Below are 25397 nucleotides of genomic sequence, written 5' to 3'. Positions count from 1 at the left end.
TTGTTACCCTGGTTGTTCTTTACTTAAAAACCTTTATGTTATCGCTTCTTCTCCCTGCATAACCTCCTGCTGTCCTTCAACTATTGTCCTTACTCCCACTTTTTCTTCTACTCTCTCTCTGTCCTCCAACTTTTTCTACCTCCCGGCTCTCCACTCACTTACACGTGGAGGCAATGACAACCAAAACAACTCTCTCCTACCTCGGTCTAACTAATTGTTCCGGGCCATGATGGATGGAAGGAGGGAAAAAGTGGGTTTCAATTGTGTGAGTAGCTGTGAGCGAGTTGGCAAGTTAGCACCTAGTCTCAATGTGACCTCCACTTGACCTTGTGTCGGGGCTGAGTGGCTGAGCCAGGGTGCCCCCCCCCCAGCTCCAGCTGCTAATGGGTGTCATGTCGAGCTGCGGCTGCACAGAGGTCAAAGGTCGCGGGTGCACACCAGACGGCCAAGTTTAGGATTGCGATGAGGTGGCTGAGTGACACTGGGCATATGTGCCAATGAAGACGCTGGGTAATCAGCACATGCACAATGATGCGCGCGCGCGCACACACAGACACACCGCCATGCGCATATACACGCATGCACACACATTGTGCAGCAGAAAGTTGTCTTTTCCCTCATCGTTGGCTGGCTGTTGTAGGTTCATATAGATCTGAGAGGTCTTTGAAGGCCTTTGAACTCTGCTAAATGGCTTGACCTTGTGGCTCGTGGCTGTGGCTGTAACTCTGTGTGTGTGTGTTTGGGTGTGTATAGGGGGGTAAGTGAGTGGGTGGCCTGCATGGGGTCTCATTTCTGCTTCACGGCATAGCAGGGCATTGCAGACGTTTGTGTTGACGACGGCTAAATTAAAAGCAAACTGAAGATTATGACATATCTAAACAGTTGCTTTTATGAAGCAGAGGGGGGACGAAGAAAAAACATTTCTGTGAATATTTCATGCTCTGTCTTTGCTGTGTTAATTGTGCTCACAATCAGCTACTTTGCAGTGATTCTTCGTGTGTTATTTAGTGTGTATGTATATTTATGTTTCTGTGTGGGTGTGACTGAGTCTGTGTGTGTTTGCGCGTGTGCGCGCGTGTGTACTGTGAACCGAGGGAACAGATAATGTGGCTGCTTGGAAGGAGAAAGCAGCTTGGGAAATGATTTCAACAGCTCTCATAATTAGAGGAATATCATAAATTAAACTTGTGTCTGCCGTTGCGTTTGAAGAGCACTCAAAAGTAATAAATTCTGGATGGTTAACATATTTGCATTCCATTCAGCAGGCAGCGTCAGGCAGGAACAGCTGTTTTCCACGTCTTTTGGCAGCAGGAAATGCACATTGCTCACTCAAGGTGCTTTTAGACACATTGAAATGGCAGAAAAAAGAAAAGTGACTTTTAACTTGAACATGAAGCTGCTGCTGTGTGCTCTGTCACTGGAAATAACTCGGCAGGGAACAGCGCATTAATGAAGTTCTTCAAATATGGATCTTCTTACTTTCAATAGGCCCGTTTCTTTTTCAATCTGTCTGTTGCTTGGAAAAGTCGACTGGCAAGCTTTTTTGTAGTGTGTGTGTGTGTGTGTGTGTGTGTGTGTGTGTGTGTGTGTGTGTGTGTGTGTGTGTGTGTGTTTGTTTGTTTGTGTGCGTCTTGTTGTAGATACAAAGAATAAATACCAACGATTTGAAACAAATTTTACGGTTTCAAAATGCCTCCTTAGTGGTGACAAAGACACTTTATCTAGAACAAGTTGAGAAGAAAACCGCTGTAATTTTGCATCATATTTTTTAGGCCAAATTTTTTGCAACATACTATAAATGAAGCATTGTGGTGCCCTAGCCTACAAATCATATTCTTTACATGTAATAAAACATGCTTATTTGGTACCGTCCCCAGAAAAAGAAAAAAAAAAAAAATCACATCATGATTTTTTTATTTTTTTTGGTGGAAAGTAAATGCAAAAATTTCCCACTGAAATCGTGACTCACATCGCAATCTCAATATCTGCCAAAAAAATCCCAATATGATTTCTTTTGCACACCATTCAGCCCTGTCACCATCTCTGTCCAGTGTGTTCAATATTACGCCATTAATATTGTTTAAATGCATGTTTGGATTCTAGTCACAATTAATAATTTTTGAATCTTGAACCACTTCTGGAAAAGTCTCCTGTTCACTGGCTTTTGTTGCCCTTTTTTCCGAATTTTCTATAAAGGATTTCTCTCTCCGATCTTTCTAAAAAGCAGAAACCTTTTTTTTTTTTTTTTTAACCATATCTTAAGCTTAATGGGAGTCTACCTTTGTACTTGCTTGTGGAATCTGACTATCTCATCACTTTACAAATATTAATGAATGATAAGGACAGTGCACCTATGGCATAGATGCAACAAAATCATTTTTTGTTATCTTTGTTAAAATGATAAAGTACTCAGATTTTAATAGCAATTACATGAGTAGATAGCCATTTATAATACACTGTGATGTAGAGGGTAGGGGCACAGTGGATGACCAGGAGGCTAACTGAAAGAAATGGAGCAGGACATCAGCTTTCTACATTGACACGTTTACATAGTCAAAAAGATGGTAAGATGCAAAACTTTTAGTTAAATAATTCCAGTTTAACATCCTGCTTACATTATTGTTATCAGTTATTTTTATTTACCATAAACACAATATCTAGCCAGAAATGGAGATAGACGTTTTAGAACATAATAATACAACTATATGTCTAGGTCCCATGATAATTCCTCTCTAGCTTTTAGTGTATTGTCGGTAAGAACGACTGGTCAGACAGGGGTCACAGTCGCCAGCATCCACTGAAATGCGATAGGGTTAAGGTTACACGGCCATTAATCATTGCTGCGCCACACTGGCCTAATGGACAGGGACGCTGCTCGGGGCATCACTGAGAACATCACTTGTGTTCTCAGCAGTTATGTTGGTGTTTCCTGCCTTGGGATAAATACAAGATGAACTTTGTTTAGGCTTCCTACAGACGATGGTGGTTGGGGAAATGAAGAAACAATATGAATGTGTGTCTCTGCTGCTCAAATAGGGGCAAGATAGGGTTAAAGAAACAGTGAGGATGATTGATCTGTTTGTGTGTGTGTGTGTGTGTGTGTGTGTGTGTGTGTGTGTGTGTGTGTGTGTGTGTGTGTGTGTGAGTGTGAGTGTGAGTGTGAGTGTGTGTGTGTGTGTGTGTGTGTGTGTGTGTGTGTGTGTGTGTGTGTGTGTGTGTGGGTGTGTGTGTGTGTGTGGGTGTGTGTGTGTGTGTGGGTGTTCATGTGTTCCCCGTCCTGACACTGCGAAGTATGAATAATGATTTAACTGGGGTCAGATTCCATTGGAGACGTTCACCTGTATCTGACACTAGTGGTATTGCGTAGCGGCCATTAATGTCCAATTTTCAATGAAAACAGAAATAGAATACAGACTGATAAGGGTAACACCATCCAGCTTCACACCCGACCACATAATTACCCCAATGGGCTGTGGTGAGGGATCATATCCTGGCGCACACTGGGGGGTCAGCGGCGATAAGCTTCAGCCCAGCTCCCAACATGCAGCATAATTACTCTATTGATAATTCACCAGGAAAATGGTGCCAGCCAATTGCAGGGCTCCGATTTAATGGATTGGACAGCGAAACGAGGGAGGAATGGAGGAAGGAGGCTGTGAGGGGGCAGAGCGTGTGTGTGTGTGTGTGTGTGTGTGTGTGTGTGTGTGTGTGTGTGTGAGTGAGTGGGGGGGGGGGGTTGTACGTGGGAGCAACCTGCAAGGGCCTTTTATTAGAAATGAAAATATGTTTAGGCCATAGGGGGACCCATTTTCCCTGGAGATAATAAGGCCAATAAAATGTAAAGCAGGGGAAGGGCTTGGCATGGGGTCCAACTGTGGCTGTTTATCTGTGTGTGTCCTGCATTAGCCCATTTATCCCCAGCCTCAAATTAGCTAATCATTCTCCAAGGGGAAGGACTTGGTCAGGAAATTGACATTTAGCAGCATAGGCTCACTCTATTAACTACAGTAAATTTAATTTGCTGCACACCCCAGAAGTGGGCTGTTTTCTTTGCCATCAGAGGGAGAAAGGGAGAGGGAGACAGAGAAACAGAGAGAGAGAGAGAGAGAGAGAGAGAGAGATTGTGTTTATTGCATCTGCTGCTTCTGGCCACAATTTGCTTGGCTGTAAATATAAGACTTAGACTTGGAACTCTGCAACTCTGTTGTATTTCCCCTCATATACTGTTGATTACAAACATATGCAGGCATTGTCAACACATAGATTCACTCATTCCATGGTCTGTTTGGGCCATTGATGGATTATCTCGCCTGGAGACTCCAAACCCCAAAAATGCCAATGTTTTTCTTTCACTCTTCTCCATTAGCTGCGATTCTCTGACGAGGCTAATCGTAGCTCCAGTAAACACTGTATTAAACATGCTAAATCAAATGTCCTGTGACTGATGACTGCTTTCACCTCTGCCTCTGAATCAGATGTTTCATGATAATTATTTCTGATTATCACTCCAGGGTGGCTGCTTTAGTGTCTGTTCTGCAGAATGCAATGAGACAGGATTTACTGTGGGAAAAAGATACTAAAGAGCAACCGCTGTAGCTGCTTGGATACTATTAGTATTACTGAAACTAGAGGTGCAACGATTAGTCGATTGTTAGAAAATAAATCTGCAGCTCTTTAGTTACGTCATAAACATTTAAGTGATTTTTAAGCAAAAAACTTTCTCAAATGTAAAAATGAGCTTTTTTCTTCATCATCTGTTGGAGTCAGTTCAGGATCTTTGCATTGTTTTTGTTTGCTGACTGAGGTTTCTCCAAAAGTAATAATAATAGTTGGTCAATTATTCAATAATGCAAATAATGGATAGTTGCAGCTCTAATTGTAACACTTCATTGGAAAAATATATGAAGTGAACGTGGAATTCAACTTTATTAGTTGAGATTGACTTATATGCATTACAGTATGTGCTAAATATATGGTGATCTTTTAAAGATATTGATCTTTTTTCAACTTTTGCGTATTGAATAAGTTTACCATCACTCCAGGTTATACTTCAATGTTCATGAAAAACTGAACTTTAAATAGTGTTTTTTTTTTTTTTTTTCAAAGAGAGATTTTCTTTAGCAGAGACCTTGAAATAGCACAGCTAACTCTCTCCAGAGATCAGGATCGCCCGAGCCTAATTGATTGCAACAGTTGTCAGAGTGTTGTCTGTTAGGATGGTGACAGGCGTCTGAAGAAAATGATTAGTTTTCTGTCGGGAGAGAGACAGCTCTGGATGTCCCAAACTGCAAACTAATAAAGGGGGGAAAGCAATAAAGCTCGTGGACAGCAGGTTTGACTGTTTTTATAGACAAATCAATAAAATGATAGATGATGGAAAATAACGGCATCTTAGCTGCCGATTTCTACTGGGGTTTCAAATCATGGTTTTTCACACACACGCATACACACACACACGTGGATATACACACAACATGCAAGCTCACACATACACTCACACTTGAGCAGAATATGTCGAAGCGTTGTCCCTGCATTAATAGAGGAATGTGCAGTGTCACATGAATAAGTGATTATATTTTGGTATTTGTTTATTTGCCTGTATGGCACCATATCAAGATGTTAGTTACACTTTCAATTCTCCATTTTCTGGTTTTTAAATGATGTGTGTGTAACTGTGTGTGTGTTTATGTTTGTGTGTCATAACTAACAGAGTAAATCTCACACTGTAAATCTTTTTGAGACCGGAGGGCCAGTGTCAGGATCAATACTGAGGACAGGCCTTCCTCAGAGCCCACCTCTAATTGGCTCCATTTCTACAGTGTGTGTGTGTGTGTGTCATGGTATATGTGGTTGTATATAACAGTATTCTTATTGCAATCCTATGAAGGATGAATTTATCCACTCCAGGAAAATTTGATCCCAGTGAGTTTTGTTGACAGATGCGAAGGTTCACTGTTTCTATGTATTAATGTAAAGCTTCTTATTGAAGCTGGTCTCGCATCATGTTTCCGAGATGGTTTAGATTCCGGTTCTACCCATTAACTCTGGTTTCCAAATCTTGTTTATAAGTATTTATTATATGTAATATTATGTCATTTGCATATAAACAAAAAACTAAGTATGTTGAAAACAAAGAACACTTACATTTTCAGCAGATTTAGGCAGCCAAAAAGGGTATAAGGTAGAATAAAGAAAGGAATAAATGTTTTCTCTTTTATGCAACACTTTTTCTCACTAACATTAGCTTGTTCTTGTGTATTGTGACTATTTTACAATACAACCATACAGGGAGAAATCCATCATAGAAGAGCCATAGATTTTCTTAAAAAGCAATTAACTGAATCACCTGAACTAGAATGCATCACCAAGCTGTGTTTTACTCAGTGGGAACTTAATCCATTGCTCCTACTATTCCTATTTCTGTTTCCTATCACTGTTGCCACACACATGCGTTAACTGACAACTGCATGGAACAGTCTCAGCCACATTTTCAGGATGTGACCAAAAGGTATTCTGTGAAATACCGGCAATCTTTAACTGTAGGAGACAAGGCAGAAAAGGAGAGAGTAGATACAAGAGACTTAGACCAGGTGGATGATATTTATCTCTGCTCTTTTGACTTGCCACTTCTTCAGTGGTTTATTAGCTGTACTTGTAATGTCATATTACATGTCATATCTTTCAGGTCTCACTCTCGCCACCGACGGTCTCGCAGTAGAAGTGGCAGCCGCGGCCGGCGAGGAAGCCACAACCGCAAAAAGAGCCGCAGCCACAGTCGCCGAAGGAGCCACAGCAGAGAGCGGGACCGGAGCCGGCGCAAGGGCCGCGACCGAGAGAAGGAGAAAGAGAAGGAGAGGGACAGAGGAAGAGACAGAGACAAGGACAGAGACAAGGACAAGAGTAAAGACAAGGCAGACAAGAAGGGGTAAGTGATGAATTGCTCTGTACATGGAAGCGTACATGCACAGGTAGACACAAACAAGCGTTGGGTCGGCCCAGCTCAATCTAAACTGCTGCCTCCACAGGAGAGCAGAATATTTCGGTCAGTATAATACAGGCTTAAATATGGAGCTCAGTCTCAGCTCCTCCGTCTGTCCATCCATCACTAAACCCTTCCATCCATCAATCCATCAGTCCCTTTCTTCCTCTGTTTCCCCCTGCAATCAACCATTGGGCTGCACCGGACTTGTAATGTGATATAATTCCCTCTTGCAAGAGGAGACGTCATGTTGATAAAAGAATAGATGGAAGGTAGGAGTGCTGCATAGGTTCAATTTTTAGAGAATGTTTTGGTCGCCAGATGATGTCTGATGTCTTTAACTCTGCTTTTCACCCTCTGGACCCAGCTACAATAAGTCTAGAAACATAACAAGATCATATGCATCTCCAGTGTCATTGGTGCTCATGCCAGGGAAAAAAAGCAATAAATGAGAACTCCTTATTAAGGTGAGAAAAGTTGGCAAATGACATCTTCACTTGCAAGCTTGTGTCTTCTAAAGGCTGTAATACACACAAGGAATAGGTTTGGTGTTGTGCATCCTTTAGCTGTAGTGAACTCCAGTAGAGTTTTCCTAACTGCCTTAGAGGCCTCTCTTTGCCCCAACCACAATAGCACCCTCAATCTCTCCCCAGCGATTCATGCTCTAATGTGATTGGAGGCGACTGTAATATGACTGGTACCCAGTTGTTGTCTGTCATATTGAATGGCACAGATGTGTGTATCAAGCTATGTATCCCATGAGTGATGCAGACCAGCTGCTCTGCAACACATCTATTTAAGAGACTTTGGTCCCTCTGGTAAGCTGTATCTAAACTCACGGTGTAGGCTGTGTTGGCCCAAGTTATTCAACACATAACTTTATAATTAAGTGCATAGATTTAAACGTGCATGTTATACAGGTCAAGTTGTGAATTTTTAAAATGTATACACATCCAAATCTTAATTCAGGTAGCGATTAAGATGATCTTTGGTTTTTCAAACAAAGTAATACTTGAATCATGTTGAAATAAACTTTTGACCGCATATAAACTTGTCAGGGAGACAGCGGTAAATGGAAAGCTTCGAAAAAAAATGCCTCAAAGTGTTTTCTCCGAACAGAAATATGCAGTAATAGCCAAATGGCAATTTATGATTTTATGACCGTTTGATCTGCCTGAAAAGGATCTTCATTCCTCAGATGTATTCATGATGCAACATTGCAATCAGATGATGAAAATCATCTCTGTAGCAATGGTCATAATAGACAAAAACGCAGTATATCTTTAGAACATTTAAAAAAAATGAAAACCTTTGCTTGTGCCCCACCGTCAAACTGTCACAGAACTTGAACAACTTTTTCTCATTAAGTGAAGTGAATGCTAATTGTTGAGAAAATGAATCTGTGACAATGAATCTGGAGATAAGTCAAAAAATGGATTCTTGTTTATTTAGAATTACACAATGTGAAAATATAAATAGTTTTTAAAATAACAATTCAAAGTTTTGGTGCATTTGTTAGCTGAAAAGATAGAACAGTTTTGTTGTGATAATAAAAAGGCCCATCTTCTAATGTAATTTCCATATATACAACACTAGTTTTTGAGTCCTTTTGGAGACTATTGGTCCTCCTCACCAAAAACCCTAGGGCTCAAGATTTCTCTTTGTGAGCAGAACATGGAGATTTGCTTTTAAAGGAAAAGTGCTCCATTTATTTGAAGCTATTACATATTGCCTTTCTTAGATCCGTATCAGGAAAACAAATAAAGCTAACAGTGAAATGTAAGGCCAGCAGACTATATCTATTTTCATATTAAGGCTTCAATATCCTTCAGCATTGATAGGAATCTCGTCCTTTATCTCTGACCCCGCTTTAGCTTGTCTGTGTGCAGGTGTGTGTGCTCATATACGTAGTAAGTTTGTTGATTTGTGTGTGTGTGCGTGTATGCATTTCCACCTGTGGCAGCATTATTATATTGCAAACTGTCTATCCTGCTATCTGGCCTTCCAAATTACTTAAACCTGTGGAGGTATGGTGTTGGAATGATTTTGACTAAACCATGTGGTGCTGACCTGCCATGGTGTATATGTACAGTATATATATATATATATATATATCTATAGACACAATCCCTGCTTTGGTTTTCTTACATTAGGTTATTAAAGGCACTTGAAGTCACTATTTAACAGCAGTTCTAAACTTCTTGCTTCTGTAATTCGCAATTTATCAGTTGGAGAAAGAAATGCAATGGGTGGATTGTTCAGAAATGTATACTTGTTTTAGTGCTTTGTATTTTAACATGAAATTTACATTTACTGGAACAGTATTGGGTAATCACTAAGAATACACACAAAAATGCTATCCAGTAGCAAGGATCAAAGTAATGTGATTATTCCATAAAAATACACCACATTCCAATTTGTGGCGTTTCATTTTGAGCTTATATATAGCTTGTGACATGGTATAATAAGGTAATATGATAATAAGTAAAATTTTCCATTTTATTTTTATTCAAATTATCCCTACCACCACACTTCCGGTGAAACAATTAACATTCAAATTAGGCTGGTCTGTCTATGGACCTTGGTATTATGTTGTCACTGTCCAAAAGCCGTCTGACATGGATGTTCCTCCCTAGATCCTGCCACAGGAGTTTAGGTGCCTAACAAGTTCTGCTTTAGTAGAAGAAAGGCAGAAGCAGTGAGATGTTTCAGGAATATGTAAAACAAGGCTTTCTGCAGTATATCCTGTCTATGACAAGCCACTTCTTTTTCCTCCGTCTCTTCCATTCTTCTTCTTCTTCTCTTAATGGTGATGGGGGTAGGGTCTTTACGAAAGCCCCTGATCCTCACTGCTTTCACACAAACACACACACACACACACACACACACACACACACACACACACACACACATACACACACACATACACACACACACATACACATACACACACTGTAACACTCCAACCTCATTTACATCCAGGTTCTTGCTGGGTGGTGGGAGAGGAGCGAAGCAGTGCGATGTTGATGGCGGGGCGGGGTGGAGAAGAGGCTGAGAAGCTTTATAGTGTCTGTCAGGATGAAAGAGGGGCCCCTCAGAGCAGCACCCTGACACTGACTCTGTGTGTGCGCGTGTGTGTGGTGTTGTCGTCATTAAACATTTAACACTCCTCTAGTATGACAGCAGGCAACTTGGTGCTCCAGCGGCATGTTTTCATGCAAAATTTATTGAAAAAGACGAGCTGTTGTTAAGAGATCTTGTTGCCTTTCACCAGTGGCAAAGGGTAAGTGGGTGATTGTGGGGTTCTTCGTGTGTGAGTGTGTGAGTGAATGTGAGTGTGTGTTTACCCAGACTAGTGTACAGGGTCAGTAGGTCAGCTTTGCTCTGTGTAATCCTCTGGCTTTGTATTTAAAGAGAGAACCTAAGAGCTTCCTTTAAGTATTTAACCAGAGCTAAAACTGTTTGTTTGTTTGTGTTTTTCTCTTCAATTGACAATTTTCTCAACAAGCAGGCTTCCCTGTGTTTTGTGTATTGTTATATATTCAGCACTGAGTTAAATATACTTGTGGATTCTCAACCTTTCTTTGTCTGATGTGCTCCCATAGCCCAATACAGCATGTTTAAGTACTCCTTCATCAACACCCCCTCTCATGCTCCAAGAGTGTTTGTTTAAATTGATACTAACTTCAACTTTATTTAACACTATTATTGTATAAAACAGGATATGGTTATAGTATTTTTTCACACAAGACGTAATGATCTTGGAACTGATTTTTTTCTCTTCATCCATTTATCCTTTAGTTTTCAGTATATATTTTGACTTCTCTGCGTACTTACTATCCAGTTTTCATGCTCTCTTAGCACATGGTGTTAAGGTGCTACAGCTGACCCTTGTTGGTGGGAAACTGAGACATGCAAGCAGTTCATTGGTTATTGTGTCAATAAATATAATAAAGATCAGCCAGACACCAGTTTGTAATTGTAGTATGAATATTTTCCTCCTAAACACAAATATGTTGATCTTTGGAACCAAATCATAATTTTTCTTTCATATAATCTTTCCATGTAACCCCCCGGGATTTACCATGGACAAATTGCAAATAGGCACTCAGAAACTGATTAACATTAATGAATACACATGGACATAACTTAGCTTTGATTCTCAACCTGCAACCCCGATACTTTCCATCTTTCGTGTACTTTCCTGTTTCCCTAAAAGAGAGCAGGAGGAACAAACAATGTGTTGTGTTATCAAGTGTTCATCTGCCCCCAGGCACACAACTGACAGAAGTATAATTTGGATGTAACATCGCTCTTCACCTGATGTTCCGACCCAATTCCCACCTGTAATTAATGAGCAGAAACGTAGAATCTACATTTGACAGATGGCTCTTTCTCCACAGAAAGTGACAGCTTTTTAAAATATCTTTAATTACAAGTCAGTGTTTTAAAAGGTTTTGGCATTATTAATTGCTGCAGTGGTTCAGGCTTTCATCAGGCTTGAGGGAGTTTAGTTAGGGTAAGGATAAGGTACAGTCAGGGCTCAGTTTTCTTTTTGGTTCGCTCATAATGTTTATGCACACATACAGCACAGGTATGCATATTCTCACTCTTTTCCCTTCCCCTTCCATGTCCGTCACCCTCCTCAAACCCGATTCCTTCGTCAAAGAATTTGTCTGCATTCAACAGAAGTCTTCACCCTTTCCTTTGGGCGGTGTCGACCTCTTTGTAACCAATCACTGAGGTAGTGGGAGAACGTGGGCTGGCTGCCGTACTCCACATCCTCAATCAGAGAGGTCTGTCCAATTAGGCTGAACTCCTTGTCTGTGCCAGGTCACGGGAGGAGTGTTGGTCCATCTGACTCAATTTCATGTCATCTGAGTGGGAAATGGGCCGAGGCTGGGCAGCGGCGGCACAGAGAGCAGAGTGGAGACCTCATGGCAGCAGAGAGCTTTCTTTTCCCTGTGCATGTAAAACTGAAGTTGGTATAATGAGCTTAGGGTTAAAGAAATGAAATGACTGCCTACCTCTTTTGATGTCTTTGTCTATGAAAGAATCATTTAGGAGTTTTTTTTTTTTCTTCCTGCTAGCGAGGGGCAGCACTTCAACAGTATCCATTGTTCACGCTTGTAAAACAGCTTATCTTATGAGGGTGGAGTCTACTCATGAAGCATCCTTTCCTGACATTTTTGTGTGAAGAGTCATTCCCGCCAACCTGCCCATTCCCATCCCTTTTTGTGAATGTGATTGTTTAGTAATTCCTCTCATTACTATGTTTTCCCCTGACCAGCTAAACAGAACTCAGCCTCACCACAGGGGTCCCGGCAGGACCCGCAGGCCTCGGCTTGGCTAGCTGTGCTCCATCGCTCAGCCTTAACCTCTAGAAGCCTAGATGCTGTGAGGCAGAGAAAAAATAAAACAAGACCCTAGACACAAGCACACACACATTCACACTCACTGCTGTTGATTTTCTCTCCCTCCTTGCCTCACTCTGAGGAAATGATTGTCTGCTTCTTTGCCTCTGTTGAACATCTATCAGCTCATTAGTGTTGGTAATACACAGAGAAAGTAAGTGTGTTTGTGTGTGTGCTTGCGCGTATGTAGCCCCTGCCTGCGGCATCCTCACAGCCTGTTGGGAGTGTGTGTATGGGTGGTGTGGATGGGACCACTGGCTGCTGCTGGGGTGTGTGTGTGTCTATGTGTGTGTCTGTGTGTGTGTCTGTGTGTGTCTGTGTCTACGTGTGTGTGTTTGTCTGCACTCTTGCAGGACTCTAGGCTGTGTCTGGCTCTGGGAGCGGGTCTGGGGAGGTAAGAGAGACTTCAAACACCGTCCTCGGAAGGTTAGGATACACTCACATTGACTTAAATCAATGAGCTGTAAGTGTGTGTTTTATTTGTGTGTGCATCAAGGGGGGTAGCCTAGTGGCCAGGAGCAAGACGAGACATCGGTGAAGCTGAAGAGGAGTAGTTGTGCATGCGTGTGTGTGTCTGTATAGTTTGGGTGGGGGCTGGGTGGTTGGTTGAAGGGTGGGTGAAATAGGAGTGATGCCTACATGCAAAGGGTGGACAGCACACACTCATACACACACTCACACAAGATCCCAGTGGACAAACACATGCACACACAGAGTGGTGCAGCTGTAGTGTTTCTTGGCCCATGGCTGTATGTAGTCATTAGTTGCTTTTTTTCCATGCAGATAATGAGCATAGATTGGATAGAAAACAGCCGGAACATATAAACTCTATCTTCACGAGATGGATACACCTACACACACACACATACACACACACACATACACACACACACACATACACACACACACACACACACACACACACACACACACACACACACACACACACACACACACACAAGACAGACGAATATCCTGTTAAGATGTCTTCGGTGAAACTTGCTTTTGCCGCTGGACAGAATGGGTTAATGTCTGTCATCTGGCCTGGCTCCATCACCCTGGGTTTTTCTAATTTAACTATAATTATATTTTAAAGTTGCAGTAGACTTATTATGGGATTGCTGTAATCTTAAAGAATGCTTATGCAACTTCAGCTGCAGACCATACATTTTGCATCCATGTTTATTTCAGCACTCAGTGAAACAACTCATGAATGGGTTTTTTGCAGTGACGAGTCTGCCACTCTGTGTGGGTGATTTCTAGTGGCTCTAAAGGGCAAGATTTGCTGCAAAATGGACTTGGACGCAAACAACGGACTTACACAAGTATCTGTATGGGGGTCAGCATATGCCAATGTGCTCACACATGCGCTGTGCAGAAGATGGATATGGTCTATGGACATGATAGTTTGAGCTTTACCTTGGGAAAGCAGGCAAGGTGTGAAGGTCTGGGATCTCAAGGAGATGAAGTAGGATTTTTCTGGTTACAAGACATGCCAAAAATAATAAAGAATTTAGTGGAGAAAAAGGCCAACACTTCCCTCAGTCATTGACAGTATCTTAATTAAACCCTGAATGATGAAAGACTCATTCGAGAACAGGAAATCCCGGCAAGTGGAGAAACACAGGCAGAATCTGACACATAATCCAGCTCATAATTCAAGGTTTGTTAGAGATTAAACAGTGGAGAGTGTTAGTCCCGAAAGGGATTGGCCTTATTCCACTGCTATCATCAAGTAGAAAATAACAAAAGGTGATCATACATGCAGGGAAATTCACAGAGGAATTTAAATTGTGTTTGGCCAAGGATGTTATAAGAAAACTTTAAAATTCTATTCAGGAGTATTTTGTGTCACTGACATATTTGAGTTTCCCTCCAGACATGTATAAATTACGTAAAAATACCCTGCTCTGATTAATATTTTGTTGGTTTTTTTATGGTTTTCCCATATAAAAAGTGAAAAAAAAAAAAAACTGGAGGCATATATATGCTTACTTCCTCAATGAGAAATTCTGGGCCACCGCTGCTTGTGGTAGGTTGACCTGTGAAAGAGCATTGTGTATCAAGATAGTTGGCAGAGGACAGATTCAGCCTTACATGTTTTAGCCTCAATCAGACCCAAACTCATATGAGGAGTCTGTTGTGACCAAAATCTGTGACTGGCAGATGTGTCATACAGTGAGTGTAGTTAGCATATTTTATTTGTGTCGTTTAATGTTATGTTGTTTGTTAGGTTGTAACTGGCAGTGTCTGACACAGTGCTTATTCCACTCATTATATGTCTTGTTTTATATTAAAAAAAAACATATGGACATTAACAAGGTTAAAAACTTGATTTTCATCAGAGGGAGTCTTTAATAAATCAAGAGAAGCTGAAGAGCAGCTGAAAAGAAGCAGAAAGCTTTTTTTGTTGTCTTGACAGTCAGTTACTGTAGGAAATATTGTCTGTGCCTGAGAATGACCTTTGTCTCTGTTCTGTGTGTGTGTGTGTGTGTGTGTGTGTGTGTGTGTGTGTGTGTGTGTGTGTGTGTAGAGAGAGAGAGAGAGAGAAATCTGGCCACTTTTAATCGCAGGAGAGACACCCGAGTGAGCGATAGAGAGCTGTGACAATCCACTTAGTGCGCTCTGTAATCTGTTTAACCATTTAGTGAGTTGTTAAAGGAGTATGCAAACACTCACTCACATAAGAAAAAAAAAAAAAACACACACACACTAGACACTCTGCAGACTTCAGTGGTGCACAGGACAGTCTGCCTCCTTACCCGGGTAGCGATTCGGTTGTGTTGTGTTTGTCTGTGTGTGTTGATGTGTCTGAGAGCTGCTGTAGGCACTGAGAGAAGCCAGGCCTGGAGCGTGATGACAGAGACCAGACCCGGCCAAATAGAAGATCCCCCCCAATCCAATTACCCTGTTCCTCTCTTTTATTCTCTCCTCTCCTCTCCTCTCCTCTTCTCACCTCTTTTTACGGCCCTGTCTTAGCAGGAGCTACTGATGGCAGTTCTGGCTGCTGTTGAAGTGGCTGGCTGCTCTACTTTATGGATCAGAAGAGGATGCAGGAAGGATTATAAGCAGCAGGTTATGAGCAGCAAACATGACAGGCCAGCTCCGATTTAGGAGGGTTATGTAAATGTGCTTGTCGACAAAATATGTTTTTCTGCTCTCAGTATTTTCCTCTCTCACTGGAAAAGCCGGGTAGTTTGGTTTGGAGGAAGCAGAGTGGTGTTGAAGGCAGTGAGGGGAGCTAAAAGAGAAGATTGTTATGGAGAATGATGTGTAAAAGAGACACACCATTAATGTTTAATTTTCTCCAGACTCCAGTGCTTATTCATCTGCACCAGGGGCAAGGAAAGGTGTTGACTGAAGTCTTTATAAGAAAGGCTGAGAGTGAGAATACATTATAAAGAAAGAGATGTTCTTTTTAGTTGGAGAAGGCAGAAAAAAGTAACATAGAGAAGAGACAGACAGACGGACAGACAGACAGACAGACAGACAGGGAGAAGAGCAGAGAAGTGTTCTCAGTTAGCAGAGAGCACTTTTCGTCATACATTTGACCTCTGCTGCTCTGAGACAGAAATACGGCTCTGCAGGTTTTGCTTAATGGCATTGATCATTACAAGAATACCTCCTTCAGACCGGGGAAACGGCATTCCAGACATACAGTTAAGTACCATGACTCAGTCATGGAAGTAAATATTGCCTGAGAGGAGCATATAATAATTGTTCTCCACGGAGGTCTCAGAGCGGCAGCCATTTTCACAGTATTTTCTTTCACACAGAAGGGAGCTGAAACAATAGAGTTATGAGTGCAGTTACCAATCACACGCTTGTGCATGCTCGATCGTCATGACCGAAGTACTTATTTGTGTCACTGATGGACTCTGCGGTCTCACACTGCTCATATTGAACATTGAGTAGCCACAGGAAAGTTATGAAGCTATGAAGTCTCCCTCTCTCCCTTCCTACCCGTTTAGTCTGCCACTTTTTCAGCAGAAGTTTAGATCTCTGGGCCGATGTTTAATTCATTTGTACTAATGTCTCGCTCACTCTTGCTCTCCTTCACTCTCATGTGCTCTGTCTTGCTCTCTCGCCAGCCTAGTCCCTGTGGTTCTCTAATAGAGTTATTTTACCTCGTGTCTCACTCATTCTCCCTGGCACACACACACACACACACACACACACACACACACACACACACACACACACACACACACACACTCTCTCTCTCTCTCTCTCTCTCTCTCTCTCTCTCTCACTACTGACTCTTTTCTGCTACTTTTTGCCAGTAGGACATATACAGTCTTATTTTGTATCAGATATGTCAGCTCTACTTGAGGGTGTTACAGTTAAAGTCTCAGAATAAAACTTTTTAAAATTTTAGGACATTGATAAGTCATAATATGGCAGATGTCCTCATCTATGTAAAACAAAAATGTCAGTAACATATTTTTTGTTATCTTCTAATTATTTTTTGTTTGGAATCATTAATTAAAGAAAAAATTGTTACAATAACATAAGGTCAAGTTTTGCTGAAAGTCGATAAATGATAATGTTGCATTAGCTCCAGCTGTAGTATCATTTTTGGTTTTCACTATGATGCCATTCTTTTCTCAGACCATACTGTATGTTTTTCACTGCTATCAGGGAATTCTTGAGACACATTTGCTTGGGGAATAGATAAAACAACTCTTATAAGATGCAGTTCATGTGCCACCACCAACTCCTTCATTTTGTTTCTAAGTCTAACAGGTTTTTATTCTTTCCTCTCAGTATCTTGATATCAGCCTTTCTGTTTTTTTTTATTTGTTTTTTGTTTTTTTATGTACCCATGCCTCTTTGTTTCTGCTGCTTTCTATGCCCAGATCTGACGGCATGGAAACTATGTACAGTTGTGTATACATATCTTGGGCACTGCTCTCTAATCAGCAGAGTGAAATAATTCACTTCTTTTTCTCCGTGTACACAGTCATCCACGCAGACCGATTGAAATCTGTCAGTGCTGAGCTCTGTGGAAAATGTTTTTAGGGTAAACGATAGAGTCTTTCAGAAAATGAAAAAGAGCACAAATCATCTTGTTAAACTTTCAAACACATATTAATCACAATGACTAATGCTGCTGGAGCCAATGTTATGGCACGCATGTTTTTGCAGGAATACATATGACACAATTACTGTATGCTGAGTGCATTTAAGAGGAGACGTTTCTATGTGGTCATACTGTATGTTGGCATCTCTGATGTATAGAGTGTGCATGAGTACATTGAGCATTGAGTAGTAGTACTTTTCTCTACAAAACCCCTTTGTTCATTAAGCGAAAAAGCCACATTTCTCAAGAGTTAAATATTGTCTAAACAAAAAAGACATACAAGAAATCTGCCTAGATAAAATGGTCTGAAACGGACATAATTTAGATTTGAATCTGCATTTCTTTGGCGACAGAGTGAGAAACCAGATTAAGAATATAACCAGACATTCAATGTGTGTTAAATGGTTTTTGGTATTTCTGACACATTTTGGTCTACACCCGACCCTGTTGTTGTTGAGGTGATGGTGTTAGATCCCAGTCTTCAGAGTAGGATTTTGTTTGCATGGTGTCAACCATTCTGTCCCAGGCACCTGTATGTGAATGTTATTCTTTACTGTTTGTTTGGTTATTTGTTTTAGTGTGAGACTTGGGTTAACTTGTCTTTGTATCACTTTTCCTTGAAGTCTACAGACACACATGCACTCACACACACGTACGCACGCGCACACACACACACACACACACACACACACACACACAACACACACACACACACAGAGAGTCCTGATATCTCTCCCTGTAGGCCAGACTGCAGAGCGCTTGGGGCCATGTTGTTTTGTCTTCTGACGGACAGACAGAAAGAGAGAAAGAAGAGAGACTTACCCTGGCCAGTGATTACGCCTGTTTGACACCACAGACGTGGAGGTGTGGGGGGGGGGGGTATGGTGGTGGTGGTGGGGTGGGGGTTCAGTGCATGAAGAGAAGTGAAAAAGGCACTGTAGAAAACGGTGTGTCGATGATATGAATAACAATGTACGCGGTGTGTCTCCCTGGACCCTGATAACCTGCAGACCAGAGCCCAGTCGCTGTGACAGGCTGGCCTTTGTGGCCACTTTATCCCGCCTGTACACTTGTAACGGGAGCCGGGATAATCGCACCTAATCTAATTAAGGCTAAAGAGGGCCATGACTGAGGCTGGCCAGAAGCAGACTGGGCACATACACACACAAGTGCACGCACACACACATCAACAATCACGGCTCAGCAGCAAAATCCTGTTTGCATCAGAAAAATAAGGTTGTCATATTGATTATGCAGATGAGGGACTAACGGCGGTTAACTGCCTCTCGGCCAGCCGGCTACAGCTGACACAGGCTAAAGAGAGGGATACAGAGAGAGGAAGAAAGGATTAGAACAGGTTTAGCTCTCTGTTTTCTTTCTACCATTTTCCTTGTACTACTTTTAGGTTTAGAACAACATTGTCCTCACTGCTACTTTCTCACTTGGTAAGGTTGAGGCTGATGGTGTGTAATGGGAATATTTGGAAAAGGAAGACCTTTAAGTTTCAGTTAACTTGTTGAAGTTGAAGTCCCCTAAAATCATCATTTGTAACAAATGAAATAGCTTTAAAAAAAAAAAAAAAAAAAAAGCTTCATGTTCAGCTGTAATTTGAATACAGGCACGATGACGCTGAGACACACAAATAAGAAAACAAGACAAAAAACACAGATTCATATGTGCTGTTAACAAATCAATAAGAGAAAAGAAAGACAGAAATGATAAATCAAAAATTCTCAGTGCTTTGGTTATGCTGCAACTAACAATTATATTCATCATTGAACAGTCAGTAGATTTTTTTTTTTTTTTTTTTTTATAAATCTCTGTCAAAAAAATAAATTGACTTTGGGCTCTCTCAAGTTGTGAGACTCTTAATATGCCTTGTTTCGTCCAAGTAAGTGTCCAAAACTCAAACTCAACGGTTCAAAAACTTAAAATTAAAATCATATATGAGACAAAAAAGCAGTAAATCCTCATGTTTAATGGCCTGGAACTAACATATATTTGACCTTTTTGCATGATTTAACAACTTAAATGATTGACTGACTTGTTTTTACCTTGGTGCAGTTGCATGTAAGAACATGTTGTGACTACATGGCTGTTAATAACCTGTCTGTGTGCACAAATGCGTGGGTGCCTGTATATGTGTACACACTTGTCTTCAGGTGTGTGTGTGTGTGTGTATTGTGTGAGCAGCCAGCCGGCAGCCAGATTGCTATTTCCCCCCCTCTGCCCCTATAGAAAGGCCTGGGTATTCTCTGGATGAGGGTGTGATGTACAATTGAAGGGCAGGATTGAAACTGATTACCTTGTTAACTCCTGGCACCCACTGGCAGCTTGAAATAGACCTGAGCGCCAGGGCCTGATTTGCAAATGAATTACCTCTCGCCCAGCCCTCCCCTTCCCCTCCCCTCCATTCCCCCGTCTTCCTCCATCCCTCTCGTTCTTTTTCTGTTTTTTTGTCCATTCGGTGCCAAGATCATCTTTTTATATTGTGCCATGACAGATGCTGCGCCGGGCTGCCATTGTTCCCCATCAGTTTTTCTGGGGCCGCGAGGAGAGCCAAAAGATTTCCACATGTGATTTTAACACAAGCGTCCCCCCTGCCGTATAGCCCAGTGCTTTATTCTTTGTGTACCAGTACTGCAATCTACAGAGTTTTGGAGCAGGCGGAAATGTTGGGGAGTGTCATTGTCTCGGTCTCAATAATGGAGAGGTATTTCTCTGATTAGGAAAGGTTCTAATTGGGAGGTATGAAAAGGACCGCTGGCTATTGAAGAAACCGCGGGGAAATTGATTGCTCTCCATGTCTCCCTTTTGCTTTTTCTCTCTCTGTCTTTGTCCCGCTCTCCCTCTATGTAACACACTAAAAAGAAGTCAATTTTCTTTAAAACTTGGCCGCAGGATTTAATTCCCTTCAGCACCAAGTTGGTGTGTGTATAGGCTGAGAAGAGGGAGATTTGGGCAGTCCTTCGGGAGACACGCTCGGTTTATGATGTTTTATATGTGTCTGAATACGCGTAAGAGTGTCTGTGTGCTGCTTTGGATTTTCCTGACTCAAAATGAGTTGAACATGGTTCCTCAACCATGACCTACGGATGCTTGATTTTATATTTTTGTTTAGTTTGTTTTTTGGTTTTTTTTCATTTTCAGAATGAGACTGATAACGTATTTTTGTTGGCGTGGTTTCAATCTAGTGAGAGAAGATTCAGATTTATACATTATGTATTTTTAATAAAATAATATAGTCATGTTGCCTTGACCGTGTTGTTCTTTTTCTGTTTTTCAAGAGCTGTCATCACTACATCACTACTACCTTAGTTTTTCACTTACTGTGGAACTTGGTGTGATTCTGCTGTTATTACAGTTTACAGTGATACAAAAATACATTGTATTATTGTCGATAGCGACTTTTGTTATTGTCACATGAAGTTTGTACAGAATGTGAGCATCTCAAAATGTGTACAAATGTTTTTGTATATTTAGTTTGGAGGTACTGCGAACACAGTAACCACAAAAGTGCTCATTATAAAATGATGTTCTGTTGCAGTATGACAAATCTCCTGTTTTTTTAATTGAAATAATGATGATGATGTTAAGTAATCATGCAGCGCTTCTACGCCATCTGTTAAAGTAATACAAGTCTTGCAAAGTGTTTCTTGCACTCTCTTTCACTTGTCCGTGTCCAGGTGTCAGACATGGACCACATATGAACAGGTGTGTGTGTGTGCCTGTGTGTGTTTATCAAAGAGAGCAGAAAGGCCAGGCATAAATCAACTTCTTCCTTTCTTATTCCTCCTTTTCTGACTTTTTTATTGACTGCACTTAACCCTCCCTCAGAGAAACATAAAGTGCAGAATTTGTTAGCCCCGTTTTTAATGGACTGCTTTTCTCTACCATTTTGGGATTATGCTAAAGTACAGCCCCCTCCACTGGGAAGGGGGGCAGCTTGTGTACCTGTGAATGCATGCGTGCGTGTCTCTTTGCGTGCGCGCTTGTGTGTGTGTGCGTGCGTGTGCGTGTGTGTGTGTGTGTGTGTACACATACTGAATTACATAGAAAGCATAGAAGCATAAGTCTGTGTTTTGTTCCCTCTTGTGTGTTCTGCATGGAAGAGTGACAGCCCCTGACTTACCCCTACATTATCCCTCCGTGTGTGTGTGTGTGTGTGTGTGTGTGTGTGTGTGTGTGTGTGTGTGTGTGTGTGTGTGTGTGTGTGTGTGTGTGTGTGTGTGTGTGTGTGTGTGTGTGTCCCTCCAACCCTGCTCTTAGCTGTATAAAACCCTGAGAGGTAGCTCTGATAGTACACACACAAGAATACAATTTCAATTTCAATTGGCAGCCCTGTTAAAAAGGAGCTATGGAGATGGCAATCAGGCCTGCAGGAAAGCTGAGCTCCCTGTATTATTGTGTGTGTGTGCGAGCGCGCGCGCATGTCTGTCTGTCCCAATCCCTCGACTGCTTAATATCAAGCTTTTGCCTTCTATTAGTTAAACAGGCAGATGTCACTGATGTGGACTGTGTGTTAGTGCATTGTGTGTTTTATTCGTGTGTGTGTGAGTGTGAGTATGCTTACTCTGGTGTCCCCATCACATCAGCTCTTTAATAAATATGCCTGCCATTCTATCAAACAACATATGAATGCTCAATGACACGCTTGACAAGGCATGCAACTGTGGCAAATGGGGTACACACGCACACACACACACACACACATACATACATACACACTCTCTCTTATGAATGATGTCTCTCTCACAGTGTTACAGTGTCCTGTCTCCCCTTTGCTGCTTCTCTTTTCTGTTCCTCTCCTCATTATCTGTGACTGATATCAGGTTGAGGGCTGAGAGGCTGCTGAAGGTCTAAATGTTATTTATGCCAAGTAAAAGAGATGGGTACACTTAAAGGAAAAAAAAGCAGAGTACTACAAACAACAGGATCATAGGTTTGTAATCTTTTCTTAGTAAAGAGCTGTATGTGGTCCAACCCAGCTTAATTCTGGATCCCTGGAAAATAATTGCCAGATTAATCACTAATGAAAATAACCCTTAGTTGCAGCCCTTAATTCAGGTCATGTGTTCAAATGTGCTAATATTTTTAGTGCCGATCCTTTTAACTATCAACAAATCTCATAAATGGTGAACAGAGTGTATTAGTGTTTTGTTTTGAAACTCTTTTTCCCCCAATATAAAAACAACATTAAACTATTAAAAACTATGAATTCCTGTACAATACTGGCATGCGAAGAGAGCAATGTAAAACTGTGAAGATAATTTTTGATTGACCAGTAAAGCTGCTATTATATCTTGCTAGTAAAGTGCACGTATGGTTCAGTTAAAGGGGTTAATATGACCGAGAGCCTGTTAAATCGTGCCTGATATTATGTTGTAAACATGGTCAGTAGTGGACAGTGAAAGGGTTAAAGCTTCCACACACAGGACAGCAGGCCTGAGAGGTAATGCATGGCTGATGAGTGCTGGGCTAATGGGCAGCTCTGTCAGCTGGAAATCAAATGACTGCCTCTGCATGTTAAGTCCCTCTGTCGCCTCCATTGACTGACTAAAGATATTCATCTCGGCCGTGTCAAGGGGTGGCGGGAGAGGAGGAGAAGGGGGGGGGTTCGAGTAAAGAAAGAAAAAGAGAGAGGGTGAGGGAAAGAAGGGCATGGCATCTTAGAAGAACCTGAAGACCTAATGCAATTATTAGAAACTTGACCACAAATGACAACTCATCTGGTGCTGGCTCTGTAATTAATTGTCTGCTAGCAGGAGCGCAGGGATTTGAGAGGGTGAGTGGTGGGGAGGGTGCGGTTGGGGTTGGGGTGGGGGTGGGGGTGAGGGAGAGAGACAGAGAGAGAGAGTGAGAGAGAGCCGTAGAGAAGGAGAAGGCGGAAGATTGGGAGAGGGCAAAATGACAGGTGAGGAGAGACACAGGGAGAGAGATGAGGTAAGATGAGGCAACAGCTTAAAGATCCTCGTTAGAGTGCAAGAGACAGAAAAGGGTCTTGGACACGGTGAAACAGAACATGCACCGTGAGTGATGGAGGCAGAAAGAATTCACGGAAGAGTCGTTGAGAGGAAAAGAATGCGATTGAAGCGGATAAAAGAAGGAGAGGGGAGAGGGAGAAAAAAAGAGCTGGAATGAGAAAGCAGAAAAGTGCCGACAGTGTGATGGATCCAGCTACCATGTTAAATTGGTCAGTATTGACCTTGCCAGGGCTCAGTTTAACACTCACACTTGTTTGTCCAGTTTTACTTAATTGACCTCAGATAACTAATTGCCGTTTCCTGGAAAAAAAAAAAAGGACATTACTCTCTCTCTGTCTCTGTGCGCCCCCCCCCCCTCTTCATTTGCCATTCTCTGTCAGGCTCTCTGTCTTTCTGGCTTGTAGCTACTTCAGAAGGAAAAAGAGAGGTGGTCTGGACACAAAATATTGCACGTTCGCAAAAAAATGAAGGATGCAACATTTAAGATCATCAGGCAAAATATTGTGTCATTAAATTGTTTAGAGCTTATAATATTTGCTGTGCAGACTAGCTCTCTTTTTTGTTTGCAGTTCTGTTTGTCCTGTACTTGTATCCAGGTGGGATTGGATGTGCACATTATCAACCCTCTTTCCTTTTGTTGTTATTTCAAACCTGTTTGTTTTTTACTTTTCATAATTTTTAGAACAGGTGATGCAAATTCTGAAGACCAGGGTCCTCTATAATGCTGCTATTTGTTATTGTTAGATCATACTCTATGTAGAGTGCCGCATACCTAGATGCTTTGAACTTGAGTCCTGATTTTAATTACTGCATGAATAATAGGGATAGGAAAATACACATGTGAAAAAAATAAAATAAAATTAATGATGGCTGAATTTCATTTAACTGCCTCACTTTGAGGGTCTTTCTCTTGTACATACTTAACGCTCTTCCACACTGTCATGATTTACTGGGACACTTGAATTGTACAGAGCTATTATCAATTATTAATAACATGCTTTTCCTACAGAAACAAGTCAGAAAGTCTGCTGTGAAAAAGACCTGTTGTACTAATATATTGTCAATTGAAGTGAACGACTACAAGGTCACACAGTATATTCAATTGGCAGACTTCTATCTAAAGCAACTTACATTTTGAGAATGATTTGAGGTTTAGTTTCTTGCTCAAAGATACTTCAACATCTTAACAGAAGGAACCAAGGATTCAACTACTAACTGTACCATTTATTCTATTCTGCTGTAGGAAAAATAGCATGTTTTTAGGCTGAATTTACCTTACTTGTAAATGAATAAATGAATATTCATACTGTATATACAGTAGCACCAAATAAGTTTTTAATGTGCCACAAGTTCAGTTTCCTCATAAATGTGATGAGTGACGTGACCGCCACGCCTTCTCAACATGCCAAAGCTGTCACAACGTATCACGAGTGACTGTCTGTGTGCTTCATGTGTCTTCACTTCATCTCTCTTTCCATCACTCCCCTCCCTCCCTCCATCCCTCCCTCCTGCTGTGTGCCTGGGCTATAATGTGCTCCTATGGTTGTAGTCAGCAGGCCACAGTGTCTCTGAGGCCTTGTGCTACACCACCATTACTATCTGGCCTGCCTCCACTACAAATTGGATGAACAGGCACTGACACATTTTCAATATTATTACATTAAACCAAGTGGATTTTGATTGATAACCTAATATTGGCCTAATGCAAAACATCAATCATGGCAAGTATATTAATTATTTAATATTGTGGCGTAATTCAGAAATCGATGCTGCCTCTGCGTTGAAGGCACAGAGTACGGAGGGAGGGAGGGAAAGAGGGGCAGAGAGAGATAAGGAGAAAAGAACAGCTCCGTCCCTGAAGACCTCAGCAGATTATATGATGTTTTGAAAAGAGAGATGAGGATGTTAAATGGTGTGTGTGTGTGTGTGTGTGTGTG

At 41.5% G+C, this 25397-nt stretch overlaps 1 protein-coding gene across 1 annotated transcript in view; it reads left to right on the top strand.

The window, feature by feature from the left end:
- rsrc1 (arginine/serine-rich coiled-coil 1) overlaps positions 1 to 25397 on the top strand; it is a 116831-nt gene that overhangs the window by 15868 nt on the left and 75566 nt on the right. Inside the window, exon 4 of the mRNA XM_056374343.1 lies at positions 6686 to 6925. Coding sequence (XP_056230318.1) covers positions 6686 to 6925 — 240 coding nt within the window. The remainder of the gene's footprint in view (positions 1 to 6685; positions 6926 to 25397) is intronic.

The sequence above is a fragment of the Seriola aureovittata genome, chromosome 4, assembly GCF_021018895.1.
Source record: "Seriola aureovittata isolate HTS-2021-v1 ecotype China chromosome 4, ASM2101889v1, whole genome shotgun sequence".
In the NCBI taxonomy this organism is placed as follows: Eukaryota; Metazoa; Chordata; class Actinopteri; order Carangiformes; family Carangidae; genus Seriola; species Seriola aureovittata.
Note: the sequence above shows the minus strand (reverse complement) of the source record. Positions and strands in the feature narration are given on the sequence as shown.